Source organism: Mytilus trossulus, chromosome 3, assembly GCF_036588685.1.
Source record: "Mytilus trossulus isolate FHL-02 chromosome 3, PNRI_Mtr1.1.1.hap1, whole genome shotgun sequence".
In the NCBI taxonomy this organism is placed as follows: domain Eukaryota; kingdom Metazoa; phylum Mollusca; class Bivalvia; order Mytilida; family Mytilidae; genus Mytilus; species Mytilus trossulus.
In genome coordinates, this window is record NC_086375.1 from 7,543,708 (window position 1) to 7,561,215 (window position 17,508).

Genomic DNA, 17,508 nt, shown 5'->3' on the forward strand with positions numbered 1-17,508 from the left:
ACCGTTAATAAAAGTGTGTGCTAGTTCAGTGAAAATGGACGTCACAATAAATTCAAAAACATATAAATGAACTAAAATTATAAAAACATACAAGACTTACAAAGACCAGAGGCTCTTGACTTTGGACAGGCTCAAAAATGAGGCGGGATTAAACATGTTGTTTATGTCTCAACCCTCCCCCTGTACCTGTAGCCAATGTAAAATAAAGAAACACATGCAATACGCACAGTAAAACTCAGTTAATAAGAAGTCCGAGCCCGATGTCAGAATAGGTTACCATAAGCGTTCCTGATTAAGGTAAATCCAGAAAAGCGCTTCGGACGCATGCAAATATTAAACGTGTTGTTGTCAATTTTTTACAAAAGAAAATAAGCAAAATGACAATGATACATAAATTAACAAAGGAATACTGGCGGTTACTGACCCGCACTTTCAAATGTACATTATTTTGTTATAATAGATTTTAGGACAGTCAGTGATAAATAATACATTCATTGTGCAACTAAATTGATTTATTACTTATACTTAAATCGTATATTTATAAGCACCAAACATGTTATGTTATATACAATACCTAAACGTTGAATGCTCTATTCTTAATGAAATATGAGCGAGTTCAATATAATTAGCTATCAAAGTATTGTGCACATTGAAGATAAAACAAAATGTATGTTGTATTTTTACAATTATTATCACTATATCAGCAACAAGTGTTTTAGTGTTTATTTTTTTAGCATTTTGTGACAAAATAGTAATTTGCACGACTTATGTTTAAGAAAATATAATAATATAAAAAAAAAAGGAATGGGTTCCTGGTATAGCATTATCAAACGTGGGTTGAATATTTTTTAAAGTTCTCATTTTATTGTTTTCTTTTTATAATATAGTTTAATCCTAAACACTGTACTTTGTGTGAACTTTGCTTTTTACTAATATACGCAGTTATAAGCCTTAATCTACATATAACTTCTTCTGTCTAACAAATAATAGTGTTATATTTTCATATTTTGTATAAATATATTATATAATTTTAAAAATACTTGTTAATTAATAATAGTGATCAACACATTTGATTTTCAGTGAATACATACAATATAAATTTTAAATTTCACTTTATTACACTATTTCAGTAAATTACATTTTAATCTTATCTTCAGTTAATTAAGTTATATGATAAGTATTTGTATCTATTTTGACATCTTGTATGTTACTTTAAATGTTTACTAAACTAACAATTTATTTATTTTCCAGGTAGTGATCATGCTAATATAATTCGAGAATTATCTTCATTGTCAAAATATACCTTTAAACAAAAAAGTGAGAAGAGTTACAGGAGTCTATTTAATATATATTGCAAAAATATGTAACTCAAAGAAAAACTTTGAACAAACACCACACAGAGATTAAATAATACACCATTCATTAAACCCGGTAAAACCTACGTTGTTTCGAATTCCAAACATGCCATTAATGTGGTTAGTAATCAAGCTTAATTGTATTGTAGCGCAAACAAAGTTTGCTAAGACTGTTCATTTATTATAGATTACTACATTTTTACATAATTACGAGGAGTAATCAGTGCCTTCTGTATTTCATTCTCAAGTGGCACAATCTGTATCTGTAACGTAATTCCAAGTGAAAATAAATTGAAGATGAGTCGAATTCAAAAATAACTCACAATGAAGAAAACTAGGATTATTGTTGAAACAATTCGATCATGTCCATGTACTTATGTAACAAATATATGACATAACGTGCCAATTTTAAACACCGTGTCATAAGTGTATTCTTTTCTTTTTAAATTTTTAAAGTAATTTGATACCTTTACTCTGTGCATACTATGGAGTGTTAAAGATGACACAAATTGATACGTATATATATAATGCACTGGGTAATGCACCCATCATTTTAAGCTTGTTAAATTTCCTTTTTTGATTTTTTTAGATTTCAATTTCTTATTGTTGATCAATAAGGAACGATGTCTTTATATGTCATGAGTATTTTCTGCAATTAACAATGATCTAGAGGACGAAAGTATGTCGTATTAAATTAATTACCAATTCAAAGTCTTCAGACTTATAATTGTGAAATGAACTTTTGCAGTTTGGAACGCTTTTGTTCTTTAGTTTTTTTCAGGTAGAAAATGCAGTATGTTGGAGTAATGAGCTGTTTCCTCTTGTGAGAGATTCTAATAATAATATGAAAGATGTTATGTCTGCTGTGTTCGTTGTTGACATTAAAATGGTACCGCTCCATTATCACCTTTAAATCATGATATAGCCAGGACATATTTTAATGCACATCCATAAATAATTTACCTATAGCTTTAGATTGTTAAATTATAATGTCTTTGATGTTGTAAATCGATTTGTCATTCTTTTACATACATTGAAATTTAAATTAAAATAAAATAATTTTAAATATTTACCAATATTGATAGTGTACAGCTTACTTTGCTCTTCTTTGCTTTAATAGAATATCTCACCTTGGAAAATAGGAATATGTCAAAGAGACAACAACTGGACCAATGAGTGCCCTTACCAAAACCCGTCAAAAATCAACAATGGTTCTGCAACGTAGCAAGAAAACTCCGCATCTAGATACGCGCTTAAGGTGGTCCCCTAAACAATAATGGCTACTAATTCAGCGAAGAAGATGGTATGTTTTGCAACATATAGGTGTAATACCACCAAATCATGGTACGTCACATCCGGTTGCATACGAAAGTAGGTCTAAAAAGATATTCCCTTGAATTTGACCGTTGTAGGTAATTAATCCTACATTTTATTGCAGTAAAACTATTTCTGAGTCATAATCATTTGTCTTGGGTATTTCAAAACACCATTATTTTTCATTTGTGATTTCTATAGAAAATTTTGTAATCTTGAGGTTACATGGTGACTAAACCTTGTACACAGATAGAATAAGGGGAGAAATTTGATTGGTTAACTTCCAATGATGGTTTTTTTCTTCTATGCAATGAAATGTTATGTGAAACTTTTTCTATAGAACTGGACAGGATAAAACTTTACTCATGCCAAGTATTTCTTTATTTGAAACAATGATAAATTCTACACAATTTTTTTTAAAGTGCAAATTTAACATAATAGAGGAAAATCAATGGTGATATTACACCTAATACAGTTTTGTCCTTGCATCTGTATGATCAAAATACAAATGTATATACGTTTACCAACGCGTTTAATTACAGGAATCTTATTACACATATTTTACTTTTTCTCTGATTTAACACAATATAAGTTCCTGTTATCCTGATTTCTTGCAAACTATAGGAGGGTGTCCGTTCAAATGAGCATCTACCGAGGTAAGGGCTTTTGTTATTTGTTAAAAATTGTGTGTAAGTAGGAAATGTGTGATAAGGTGCAAAAACTCTTTATCCAAAAGGCAATTAATCATGGTTCTTTTCATTTTCAACGAGAACTACAATATGTATGAAGCTAAAACCGACAAAAAAGAAATGTTAACTTTTGAAATAATCTATTTTATCCTTCCCCGTAAACAAAATATATATACAGTTACGTAATCAGAAATAATCATTTAGTAAAACCAACGGTCTTAAAACATCGCTTGATTTGAAAAAAAATCTATGCACGTAATTTTATTTTGGAATCACTGTTTTTGGGACTTCTATCCGTGATGCTCTGTGTCGAATGTGTCCTTTTGGTCCGCTTCAAAAATACAAAAGTTCTTAAATCAACCATTTGAATCGAATTGATTGTAAAACACAACGTTCTATTTAATTTTATCATTCAATTTCTCAAGATTTTAAAGATAGAAACATTAACAAATATAAAGTCTAGTCATTATAGATATCATTTCCGCAAAATTGTGCAATTTCTTATTGGAACTCCTTTTACGGCTTCAGATAAGCTCTTTCACCATGAAGTTTGGTAAAAAATAACATCCATGAATGGAAAGTTTGCTTTTTTGCATAGGTCAATATATGGAGTTGTGCAGCATAGTTTCATCATTTATATGACTCGAATTCAAGTTATAAATGCGTTATTCTAAACTATTCATGTCCCTTCATTGAGTGCCACTGATATTTCATTCTGACCTCTATCCAACTGTCATTTGTAATCCAGTAAAAATTCCCGTGTCATGTCTCAATGAAATGAAACATATATAATAAACAAAACAAAATATCTTTGAATATTATATTCAAATAGAAAGTCACTTATACCAAGGATTTGTACATTTAGACTCTACAAGTACTCGTTTATACCAATCATAGCGGAAAAGGTTTCACCGATTATCTTCTAACTTCGTTTTACGATATATTTTATATCTCTAATTCAAAAACAATATTACTTTAATTATTGTTAGCCTGTCCTTTTTGCAAGTTTTCGTATATCAAATGCATATATTTTAACAATGGTTGATTTAATACTTGTCAATGAAAAGATATCATTCTGCCTTCAGCATTTAAAATCACGAAAGGAATAACTAAAACAAATATTCGCAGAAGACTGGTATCATTTTAATATCAGTTCATTTAAAAATCATGCGAATTTACTGAGAGGCTGCCACAGCAATAACTTTACATGTGCTGGAAGCAGCGTTATATTATTTCTTATGCCCAATCACTTGGAAGCTTTCGAATGTCAAACCCTGTGTAACTCTTGACGCTTTTTTTCAAAATTCTTCAGCATCAATTTTAAGACATAGACAATTATCAGACCCACAGTATAACCTTTTTCTACGAAAATGAGCTGGCAATGTAATATAATTACAGTTATACATTTTGTCAAGAAAGCGATATGTTTAAGACCAAGAGTTTCTAAAAAGAAAATTTCTAAAAAGTAAAGTTTCTTAAATCACAAAAATACTGAACTCCGAGGAAAATTCACTCGGAAAGTCCATAATCACATTTCAAAATCAAATGATAAAACACATCAAAAGAATGACACCAACTGTCATATTCCTGACATAAGAATGGAGTGCTGTCATATCTGTTTGGCATATCCTTTGTCCTATATTCAAATCAGATATCGGTTATGTCCTAGATTATGTTTAGGACAAACATTGTATATAAAAACTGTGCATGTGTCGCAAATTACAGAAAGTTTGTATTTCAATCAGATTGCATGCACTACATTTTTAGCTCACCTGGCCTAATGGTCCAAGTGAACTTTTCTCATCATTTGGCGTCCGTCGTCGGTTCGTCAGCTTTTACAAAAATCTTCTCCTCTGAAACTACTAGGCCAAATGTATTCAAACTTGACCACAATCGTCCTTGGGGTATTAAAATGTATTATAAGAAATGTGTCCTATGATAGTTATCAAAGGTACCAGGATTATAATTTAGTATGCAAGATGCGCGTTTCGTCGTTATAAGACTCATCAGTGACGCTCATATCAAAATATTTATAAAGCCAAACAAGTACGAAGTTGAGGAGCATTGAGGATCCAAATGACCCGTTCAATCAAACAAAATGGCAACATGGCTAAAAATAGAACATACGGATAAAATGTAAATTGTGGCTTATATCTCTGAAACCTATACCACGACTAGAAAATCTGACATGGATAACATTGTCACCAGGTCAATTTCAGCAAAGTAAGCGCTACAAATAAGGCATCATGACCAAAATGGTTTATTAATCCCTTAAGGAGTTATTGTCCTTTATAGAGATTTTTTTTACTAATTTGTGTAAATTTTTGTAATCTTTGTAATAAAACGTAATAGTAAAATGCAGAATTTGGTTTATATCTCTGAAACCAAAGCATTCAGAGTAAGTTCGACGATTTGTTAATATGTTTATCAGGTAAAGATCTATCAGTCCAGAAATTTTCAAACGAATCAGAAAAGCTGTCATTTGGTTGTTTGTCCTGAATTGGTAATTTTAAGGAAATTTTTGGATTACTGTATTGAATATTATTATAGATAGAGATAAACTGTAAACAGCAATAAAGTTCAGAAAAGTTTTAACTACAAATACGGCTACATGACCAAAATGGCCGTAGGAGTAATTGCCCTTTAAAGTAAAGTCATTGGATCGGTCATAGATACCAACGACAATGCAACAGCTGACATAAGGAATAGAATTAAAAAAGCAAGAGCAGCATACTATAAGCTAAGAAAATATGGACATCAAACCAATACAGTAGAAACACCAAAATGAAAATTTATAAAAGCAATTTGATATCAGTGTTGCTATATGGGGCAGAATGTTGGAAGATAAGCAAGAGAGATGGGGATAGACTTAACACCTTCAACACCAGGAACTTGCGTATGATATCCAACGTAGAACTGCTACAAAAAAGCAAACATGTGCAGCATAACAAACACCATTAAGATCATGAGATTGGGTTGGATAGGTCACATCCTGAGGATGGACCCTTGGAATGATTGTAGAATCGCCTTGACATGGACACAACCAGGAAAGAGAAATATAGGAAGACCAAAAGAATGGTAGATAAGGAAAGAACATAATTTGGATGGAGAACATGGGGAGAATCACAACAAGCAGCAGCAGACAGACTCAGATGGAAGGCTTCCATTCGCGCCCTATGCGACACATGGCGCTAACGGGAGTTAGATTAGATTAGGAAGTAAAGTTTATCAATTTTTCGTATTTTTTTTGTAATTTTTACAAAAGTCTTTTCCTGAAACAATTGTGACAATCTTAACCAAACTTGGCCACAATCAGCATTATATTATTTAGTTTAAAAGGTAAATGCAGTATTTGATTATATCTCTAAAACTAAAGCAAAAGTAAAACGGTTGTATTATGTCATGCATTAGATGAAAATAAAATAGCAGGTGAAAAGTAAAAACACAAAAATACCGAACTCCGAGGAAAATTCAAAAAGGAAAATCAAAAGCGACATAGGCTTCTTGGAGTCTCTACTTTTGTCTCTGCTAGATGATATTATTATTTCAAAATACTATTGGAATAACATTAATAAACCATTCCTACTGTAGACGTCAATATATAAAAGGACAAGTTATTGAAAAAAACATATTATTTTAACTCATTTATGCCCGGTTTAATTTTAGAAAAGAAATGACTGAGTCAAAATGGTAACATAGCTTCAACATGCTATGCATGTGCAAAAATATCTTAAAACTGCAATGGTATCGTAGGTATGTTATATATATTAGTAAAGGCCCTGCATTAAAGATTCGGATCTTCTGGATGTTTGAAATGCTTGCCAAAACATCTCCGATTGTAACAAAATTTCATTTCAAATAAAGGCAACAGTAGTTTTAAAAACAAATCCGAGTTATCAAGCCTTCCTCGCGTAATGACTGTAGGATATAACTGGATATGGAGTTTCATTCAATGCAAGTTATATTGAAATAAAAACACATTTAGAACGTTATAAACTGAGGGAAACGCAACAAATATAAGAGAACTACGACACAACAGAAACACAACATTAAAATGTAACACACATAAAAGAAATATAATATAACAATGGCCATTTTCCTGACTTGGTAACATATCATCACCAGTGTGAACATTTATGAATATCAAATCTATTGAATATTTTAATTCTTCTTTTTTTTCAGTCCAATTATTTGTTTATATAATTCTCAAAAAAAGTCAAAGGAGTCCCTTCTTGACATCATTTGTTTTTTTAATTTCTTCAGTAATTGTTATATTTTTTTTTTATTTGAACCTTTCATTGTCAGTGCAATGAACTGACCAACTAATAACTCTACACTGCTTGAACAACCTATGACAATTGCAAACAATTCGATGAGGAAATTTGCAAAAAATATATTTATCAACAATTATGATTGGCTTTTATTAAGAGACTATTATCTCTATTTGATAAATAAATGATGAATCAGGTTACTCTACAGCCAATAAAGATGTCAGTTGTTATTTTGTGTTCTATATGTTGTCATGTACTATTATTTTTTGTTTATTCTTTTATTTGATTTTTTTGTGTTTAAGCGCCATTTTTAAGCAAATCTTTTAAGCTATTTCGTTGCTGCAAGTTTTTATTTTTTTAGAGAAAATCACCGACCTTCAATAGGAAAACTGATAAGACTAGCCAATAGAGATTGGAGTCGTGTGCCCTCGAACTCACAACCTCAGTGTAAACTGGCTAGTGGTTAGATAAGTAACCACTTAGACCACTCGTCCGAGGCCTTTGTAATGTACTTCTGTATCAATAATCTATGAATTGCTTTCATGCGTATTCTTGCGTGTATTTGTTCCGTATTTCTGTCACGTAATGTTGTCATTTTAGTGGTAGTTTTAAATTATTCTCGTATAAGCGGGAGGCTTGTATAGCCAAAAACCCCGTTTCTACCCGCCATTTGTGTTGATGTCGTGTATATACGTGCTAGGTCAGGAATATGGCGTTGTTATCTATACTAGTCGTTTCTATGTACGTTTGTGTTTCTATTTGTTGCATCTCAGTGTTCTGTTGGCCCGTTGTTTTCCTCTTATATTTGATGTTTCCCTCAATTTTGTTTGAGACAAAGATTTGTTTTCGCTCAATCGATTTATGACTAGTGAATAGCGGTCTACAGTTTTTTTACTATATTATGCCAGCCTATATAAGGAAATATCTCTACCACGGATATAGCAATTGTGTGATGTGTTTTAGTCTTTGATTTTGCAATTTCATCAGGGGCTTTTCGCTTAAATTTTCCTTGGTGTTAGGTATTTTTGTTATTTCAATTTTAGGTCATAACATAGGTCGAATAAAAATGATTTTGTTTACTGAACTATATATGATTGCAAACAATCATACCAGCTATTACAAATTTCTGTTAAAAAAAGTCTCAGAGGAAGGAATTGCATACACAAGGTGTAATTGTTAAAATACCTAAAACTAGAGGCTCTCAAGAGCCTGTGTTGGTCAATTGTATTTACTGTGGTTTAGGAAATCATGGTTTAAATCATAATAAATAGTATTAGATAAAATAATGATTGAGAACATGTTTGGTTTAATTTGGCCAAGTAGTTAAATTAAAAGCAAGTCATCCCCGTGTAGTCTTTCAATAATTACTGAAGACCCCATTATCATTATGTAAATTCGTGTTCAAGTTGTGACCATTTGAAACTGTGTTTTATGAGAATCATGAATTGCCTCTGTCAACTGTGTTTTACACCAGTTTGACTGAATCAATAACTTTAAATAGTTCCTGCAATTTTGGCCCAGTGGTTTCATAGATGATGTATTATCAGACAAACGAGGACGAATGAAAAATGATGATGATTGTTCACAAGGTCCTGTACATGAACGATCTATATGCCAAATAAGCAAAATATGGTCCTTTTATACCAACTTCTGTAAATATTTCCAAATTACTGCCAGTATTGTTCTGTCAAGAGAATATGAGGACAAATGATCTAACTAAATATGCAAGCTTTCTGTCAAGCAATCTCTGCCTAATGGAACCATGAACACAAGTATTGCTTGGGACTTTTATAACTTGAAGTCATTGCTGTAAGTTTGACAGATAAATATCGATTTCACAGGATTAAAGAGAACTTCAAATTATATAAACTGAGTTTTATTCATGAAAACAAATATTATTCAAATAATAACAATCTACACACAACAATGAAATAAATAAAAACAAATTTATAACGATGGTATATATTTATGCATATCAATAGCAATACAAAATGTTATCATTCAAAAAATCTATTCAAGTTTGCAATGCAAGACAACAACATCAATTATCCATTTGCTTACATCTCAACATCAAAATTTAATTAACACATTTAAGCTTAACGTTCAAATCTGACAGCTAACTTTTTATACTAAATTAAAAAAAGTTCATATTTTGGCCAAATCACAGAATAAAAAAGTTTTGTTTAGCATGTCTTCTCACAAAATTTTCTTTCATTCTCAACAAATAAATTTTCAAACTGAAGTCAATTTACTCATCATTTTTAATCTGTCACCTGTCAATATTCATTATCAATGTTTGCATAAAATCTTATCCCAATATTTCATGCATATAATTACGAGAAGATTAACAATTGAAACTATATGTAGGTTCTGTAAGGTTGGGTTTGATTGCGACAAATGCAGGAAATTTATCTATCACTTAAATTATCTTATTTTGGAAAGGCACCATACGTTATCGAAAGCTGTGTATAGCCAGCATGCAATGTCCGCCATTGTGCTGACAATGCATCAGATTTAAAGTCCCCATTCTGACTGCAAAAAGCTGTAGATTCATCCAGCAAACCCAAAAAGATTTTTAAAATGTTTTTTTTTTTCTGTCATTTTTTTAACTAGAACAGAGGTAGTCAACATGACCATATTTGTATGTCCCAGTTATTCCTTGCATTTCAAAATTCCAGGCCATGCACAAATAATGAATTCATTTACAAAACACTTTCAACCTATCATACATAATCACACAGCATATTATTTAATATTATATAAAGATGTATTGGCCATGTCTGGCAAGAAATTTGCATACTGTGAATTCATTTATTTTTGTTGGTACCAATTTTGGAGTAAGGAAAATTTACATCTTTGTGGATATTCAATTCCACGGTTTTGCCAAATCTGCATACATGATTACAGAAAATGTGTCATTCTTTGAACATTTTATTTCGTAGTTATTTTTTTCCCCACAAAATCCACGAAAAATTGGTGTCCAACAAAAAAAATAATTCCAAGGTATCAAATACTAATGTTTATCAGAATATAGGTAGGACATAAATGATAATGTCATATTATCAAATTCAAAAGTTTTGGAGACTTAGTAGAAATTTCTTTATTAATTTAAATTTAGCACAATTTGTCTGCAAGAAACTGCTTAGGAACTATGAAATTTTGAATCAATTATAATTATGCTGATACATGAACTTACTCCCTTAGAAAGTTTCATGATTTAAATCACAATATTTACAAGCAAAATATGTAAGAAAATCAATTGTCAATTTTTTTCTTCTTCAGATATTATAACATCAACTTTGAATTAAAGCTTGAATATTTCTTTCATTGAGAACTAATGTGTCAAGAATTTTACATGATACTTATCTTTTAAATAACTTCTACCACATATAACTTGATGGTGATGTCATGAAAAAAAAACAGGTAAATGTATTGAACATGATCATTGAAAACAAATAGTGTATAAACATGTACATGTATCAGCAATCTTTAGACACATACAAAAGGAAAGCACACTCTTAATAATATATTTATATATGCATTTAAATGAATCATTTTACCTCACTATGAAGTAGCCAAAGGGCAGTCATGATAGCTTTAAGTATATTTTTTGTCTTGAAAAATTTATTGACATTTTTGTTAAAATATATGAAAAAGTTAGAGTGAACTGCAGAAACCAATTTATTATGCACATTAAGATGAACTTGAATAAAACTTAAGTCACTGTAGTCATGATTGGGGTATAACATATTACATTTTTGAAGTAAAATGAATAAAAGTTCTACAATGACCATGATGACTTATCACTAGTTGTACTTTTAGTAACTCTTTTGATTTAAACTATTTTCACATCTATTTTTAAACCCAGATACCACATAAACAAATATTGATACATTTTCATGGCAGAAAATAATGAACAAGTGAAACTGCGAGCTACTGCTCACTGATGATACCCCCGCCGCAAGTGGATAATATTAATAGTGTAAAAATATGCAAGTGTTCGGTAAACAGGAAGTTGTCGAGTGATGAATCTGAAAACGCATCACACGGTATAGCTGACTTATATAAATCCTGAAACCAAATTTCAGAAATCCTTGTATTGTAGTTCCTGAGAAAAATGTGACGAAAATTTTCAACTTGGCTATAATCATGTGTAAAATCATACAAGTGTTCGGTAAACAGGAAGTGGTCAAGTGATCAATCTGAAAACGCATCACACGGTATAGCTGACTTAGATAAACCCTGAAACCAAATTTCAGAAATCCTTGTATTGTAGTTCCTGAGAAAAATGCGACGAAAGTTTCATGGGACGGACTGACTGACAGACAGACAGAGGTAAAACAGTATACCCCCCCCCCCTTTTTTCAAAGCGAGGTATAAATATGTATACATTATATGTGCAAGCTGTTGTATGCTCCATGCTATAGATTTTTTTGTAATGAAATGATTGTACCTACATGTATGTACACATCATGCACATTGTCTATCTTAGGCCGTGTTCACATTGACCTAAATTCGGTGTTGTGTTAGTGTAACTCACACGTAAACTAAACACAATTGCGTTCCCATTGATTAAACTCAATGTTTACATGTAGTGTAAATCATGTTTTATCTACACACAATCGATAGTCAATGTAGGCCTTGTGTAGGTTAAGTGTACACAAAACTATGCATTTAGGACATTAGTTTTACAGTGTATATATTTAAGGAGGAAACTATTTTTGAGTAAAATTGATAGTTTTGATAAATATTAGTATAGTTCTTTACAGAAATTGTTGTCTAAATTTTATCAATTTTATCAATTTCTGATCAAGACCCAAAGCAGCACCATTGCCGAACCCATCAGGCAGCAACCAATTAATTTTCAGGGAGGGGGATGGCTATTATAGTTGAGTATAAAACATAAAGAAGGGGGAGGGGTGGGGTGTTGGGCTATGGATTAATTTTTTGGAGAAACAATTTGTTTCCAGTTTTTGTCCCTGATTTTTTTTGGTTTTTTTTCACCCTCAGCTGCCACTTTATTTTATGCTAAAACTGATTTCGACTTGTAGAAAAAAAATCTATAGCCTAATACCCCCTTCCTCCCCCTCCCCCCAAAAAAATTTCAAAACAAATGAAATAAATAGTTGCTGCCTGATTCATTTGAAAAGGTCTTCCCGAATCGACTTGTCGTACACAGAAATATTTGCCACTGGTCTTTACTCAAACAACGATTCACGCATAAATACATTACTAAACAAAGTGTGAGGTAAATGATATGTTTGTCTAGTATCTCAGATCCGTCAAATTACACTTGAAATAATAAAAAAAAAAACGTTACCCTATTCCCTTACCAAATACTCCTTGGAGAAGAAATACCATTTGAAACAAACAGAAAAGATAAAAATGTAGTTATCCCTTATATCTCCATCCTTTTTTTCGGCTGCAAGCATGCTGCTGCAGCTAACGTTTTCTAATGCGTAATCGAGACATCTCTAGTATATTCAAACTACTGCAAATTATAAAAATGGCTTTCATAAAGTAGCAATCACTTAACTTCAAAAAGGGGGAGGGTTAATTTTTTTCGCGCGTACGTTTTTATCTCGATTTTTTGTTCGATGCTGGTGATCAAAATTTTTTTTTTCAATATGTAACACTATAATGTAACGGGAAACTCTTGATTCAGAATCTTTTTTTTATCATCTGTATGACCAGAATCTTTTTTTTTTATCAAATTGGCGATTGGAATATTTCCATCCCCCTTTTTGAAGTCAAATGGTCGTTCCCTTTCTGCTAGAAAAGTTGTCAGAAAACATTGAATTCTGTTCTACGTAATGAACATTTAAATGACATATAGTTTACAAGTGTGAACAAAACTTATGTACAGGTAGCTAAACAAGATGTATAGATGTGAACAAATGTAATGTGAAACCAGTGTCCATTACGTTAAACTAATTGTAAACATGTTTACTGTACACGGCGTTTGGTGTGAACACGGCCTAAATTCTTATACAGAACTTTGTGTAATGTTCAATGTTTGAAATGAAAATGATATATATAACACATGTATATATTTCAGAATAATTTTACACATAACAAAACAAATATATCTGAAAACTTCCTTTTTTAGTTTAACACAAGACTTAACACTAACAATACCAAATTGAAAATTGTTATATTCCACTTGAATATTAATAAATAGTTCATATTTAAATGAAAGGAGAAATTTCAATGTGTTTGACAAAGGGTCCAAAATAACCATCAAGGGGCAAAAAATAAAAAATTCAAACACTTAAAGATAAAAGAGTATAAACCTTGTAGATGGGTATAGGACATTTAAGTGAAAAATTGTATAAATGTGTTAACAGTTTCACTGCTGTCAGAGGAAAAGCGTAAAAATAAAAACAATTATTAAAAAAAATACTGATATTCTTAAAAGTTCTACCTGTTTTCAGATCATATTTCAACATATAAATATATATGAACAATCTTCTGTCCAAGTTGTACAACAGTACATGAAGTTTCAAAAATATTTTAACTTAAACACTAGAACTTATCTAAATGCATGAAATGTTAACTGCAAAACAAATTTAATCCATTTATCAGTAAAATATAGGAGAACAAAATGTTTGCCCACAGGACACAGGATACCATGCCCCATTCCCACTATAACATTTTCTGGTTCAATAAACTGCAAAATCTTAGTCCAAATTCTACTTTTGCATATATATTTAAAAGTTCAATTAATGGAAATGAAAATGAGTTCTAATTATCTTTATGTTGTTTTGACCGTTTTTCCATTTTTTCCATAACAAATTTTCATCAACAAAAATTTCAGCCTGATACAGGATGATCAAATGAATGAAAGCACACATAGACATATAAACATAATACCCCTCTATTATAGTAATCGGGGCATACAAAATATTCCCTTAGAGCCAGTGTATCACAGCAACATTTAATATATTTAATCACAGAAAGTAGGGAACATAAACAGAGAAATCAACTGAGTACATCTCCTAATATCAAATAATTCTTTAAAGTCACTGGAAGTTCTAAATGTTGCACTTTATTGTGAATCTGCTGACCAAATGACCTTCTGAAAAAGTTCCTACACACAGCTATCATACGTGGAGGTTCTGAGGCAAACTTTTTCAATAATGCTTGCATGTTTAAATCACGATTTTCTGTAGGATACATATCGTCACTAAATACCCATGCCTCACTATGAAGATTGTAACCAGCTGCTATCAGTAACAACATAATTTCAAAACATCCTCGGTCAACTGCAACATAGAGAGGCGAGCGAGGCTTGGGATAAATCTGTACTGCTGTGTCACTTTGGGAATGTTGATTAATACCTACGCTTGTTACTTCCATTTCTACATTAGCCGTTAGAAGTAGTTTTACAATGTCTTTGTGTTTCATGTACACGGCATTCCAAAGAGGAGTGGCTTTGTAGCTGTTTTGGCAATTTGGGTCGGCTCCACATTCCAGAAGTTTTCGGACTCCTTCAATCATATTGTTGTATGCCGCATAATGTAAAGCAGTGTCCTTGTCCTTATCGGCATTGTTTACATTACAACCTAACGGCAATAAAATATCAATGACACTCTGATGACCCCCAGGTGCTGCTAAGGCAATGGGTGTGTTACCGTCTCGTGTGGGTGTGTCGTGGTGCATTCCTGCCTTGAGCACTATGTTGATTATCTGATAGTATCCATTTCAAAATCGGATTTGTTGAAGTATAACAGACCTTCACTAAATTATCCAAAATTTGATGAAGATGAAAAAAGAAAATCAATAGAGAAAAAAGGTATTTCAGAAGTAAAAGAAAGGTCTTTTGCTGTAAACCCTCTCACAGTTGCTTACAATAAAACCATACCTAAACTGGGTTTGGATTCAACATTTGAACCCACATCTTTTTATATTTAGATTACTCCAAATTAGTACGAGGATACAGAAAACGTACGACACCTTTTTAAAAAGGATGAATCTCTATTTCGATTTGAAATCGACATATCACCACAATCACATAGATCACAGAAGTACACAGGTCTTTTCTTGTTTTTGTTTTTGATTTTGACGGTATTATGCAATATTTTATTTCTAATGTATTGTCATTTCGTATTGCAACAGCTGGGTATATATGGAAATACGAAATGACAATACATTAAAAATAAAATAATCTTCTGATTCCTGCCATCGTTTCTTGCCTGATTTATTTTCTCAAAAAACTTATAGTGGAATGGTGATGACATACAATACGTGCAATTATCCTAGCGACATACCTACTTCCCTTATGCTGGATATCTGCCATCTTGCTGCAGTTATGAGTTGTGGATGAACAATTACAAGGTGTCAATAACATAAATTTAAAAACTTGGTTATTTTAAGTGTTGAAAATAATGAGGATACAAACATCTGTGCAGTAGCTGCATGTGCAGATAAGAACTGATAAAGTCGATATGTACTGCTTAAACTGAGGTTATATCTAAATAATGCATGTTTAATTAGTTCTATTTTAACAAATTATTTAACAAAACAATAAATAAAGGCAACAGTAGTATACCGCTGTTCAAAACTCATAAATCCATGCACAAAAAACAAAAAGGGGTAACAAACTTAAACCGAGGGAAACGCATTAAATATAAGAGGAGAACAACGACACAACACCGAAACGCAACACACACAGAAACGGACCAAGCATCAGACAAAACACCACGAGAATAACAAATATAACATCAAAACCAAATACATGAATTTGGGATAGACAAGTACCGTGCTACGTCTATCTCAATATCTCAATAAATAGAGAAAACACAAACGACTCAACGTTAAAATGCAACTCATACAGAAACGAACAATAATATAACAATGGCCATCTTCCTGACTTGGTACAAGACACTTTTAAGGTGGCTCACCCCAATAGTGACCCCCGGTAGATTTTTTTTATTTTCACTTATTCTGTAGATTTTTGTATGCTGAATCCAAAAATGCAAAGAAAAAAGGGGGTCACCAGGCTCGTTTTCCCCTCAAATTGAAGCGAAATGTGCGATTTTGACCCTTTTTCCAAACATGTCCACCCTTACAACAATAACGGTTACATCAAATTTAAAGAGTTTTAAAACCAAGTCAGTATAATTTTTATATGAAAAAACATTAGAATTTGAAATGTAAACCTTTCCCGTTGTTGTTTTTGACTTAAAAATCCTTTTATTTTCAGATTTATGTCTAAATTTTGCATTTTCTAATTTCAGTTTAAGGCAAAAAATATTGATTGAATCGATTTTTCGTAAAATTTTCCCGGTAGATTTTTTTTAAAAACAGATATGTCAAAGCTATGAACTTTTCGAGCATTTTAAGGTAAAATAAAATGGGGGTCACCAGGCTTTTTAAAAAGTTACGAGCTTTTGTTTAACCCCCTACCCCATAAGGTCTGATTTCAATGCAGTCCATTATTTACTTAATTGTGAATTCTTTATTGGTGGCTTAAATAAAATAATGTTTGAAATTATATTAATAAACGATGGCTGAATATAAATGTGGTTATCGTATGACTGTTTGTTATCAAGAAGCGAAACTTTGATTATTTAGGTGAAATACGGTAATTTTGTCTGGCGCGAGTTGCTTCCCTCTATTTTGGCGCCATTATCGGACCAGAGGAATTTCAAGGTCGCCATTGTCGATCAGCATACTACATTGATGAATACTACCATTTACATACATAACAGACATTGTGGTGAATATACAACGATGAAGGTAGAGTTATTACATAAGAAAACATATATTTCGATATTTTAGGCAGCCAAATGTTACCAGTATCACGAAAAATACAAACTTGGGGGCTGTCTCAAAATACTCGCTACTGTTGAAAAGCACTGCGACTGAGACCTTGTA

General features: G+C 31.7%; 1 protein-coding gene across 1 annotated transcript; it reads right to left on the reverse strand.

Moving 5' to 3' along the window:
- Window positions 1-14,008: 14,008 nt before the first annotated feature.
- LOC134709928 (ankyrin repeat and SOCS box protein 8-like) lies at window positions 14,009-15,291 on the reverse strand. The gene has a single exon (XM_063570051.1). It carries the CDS (start codon window positions 15,289-15,291, stop codon window positions 14,611-14,613), a length of 681 nt encoding a protein of 226 aa, XP_063426121.1. The 3' UTR covers window positions 14,009-14,610.
- Window positions 15,292-17,508: the final 2,217 nt, after the last annotated feature.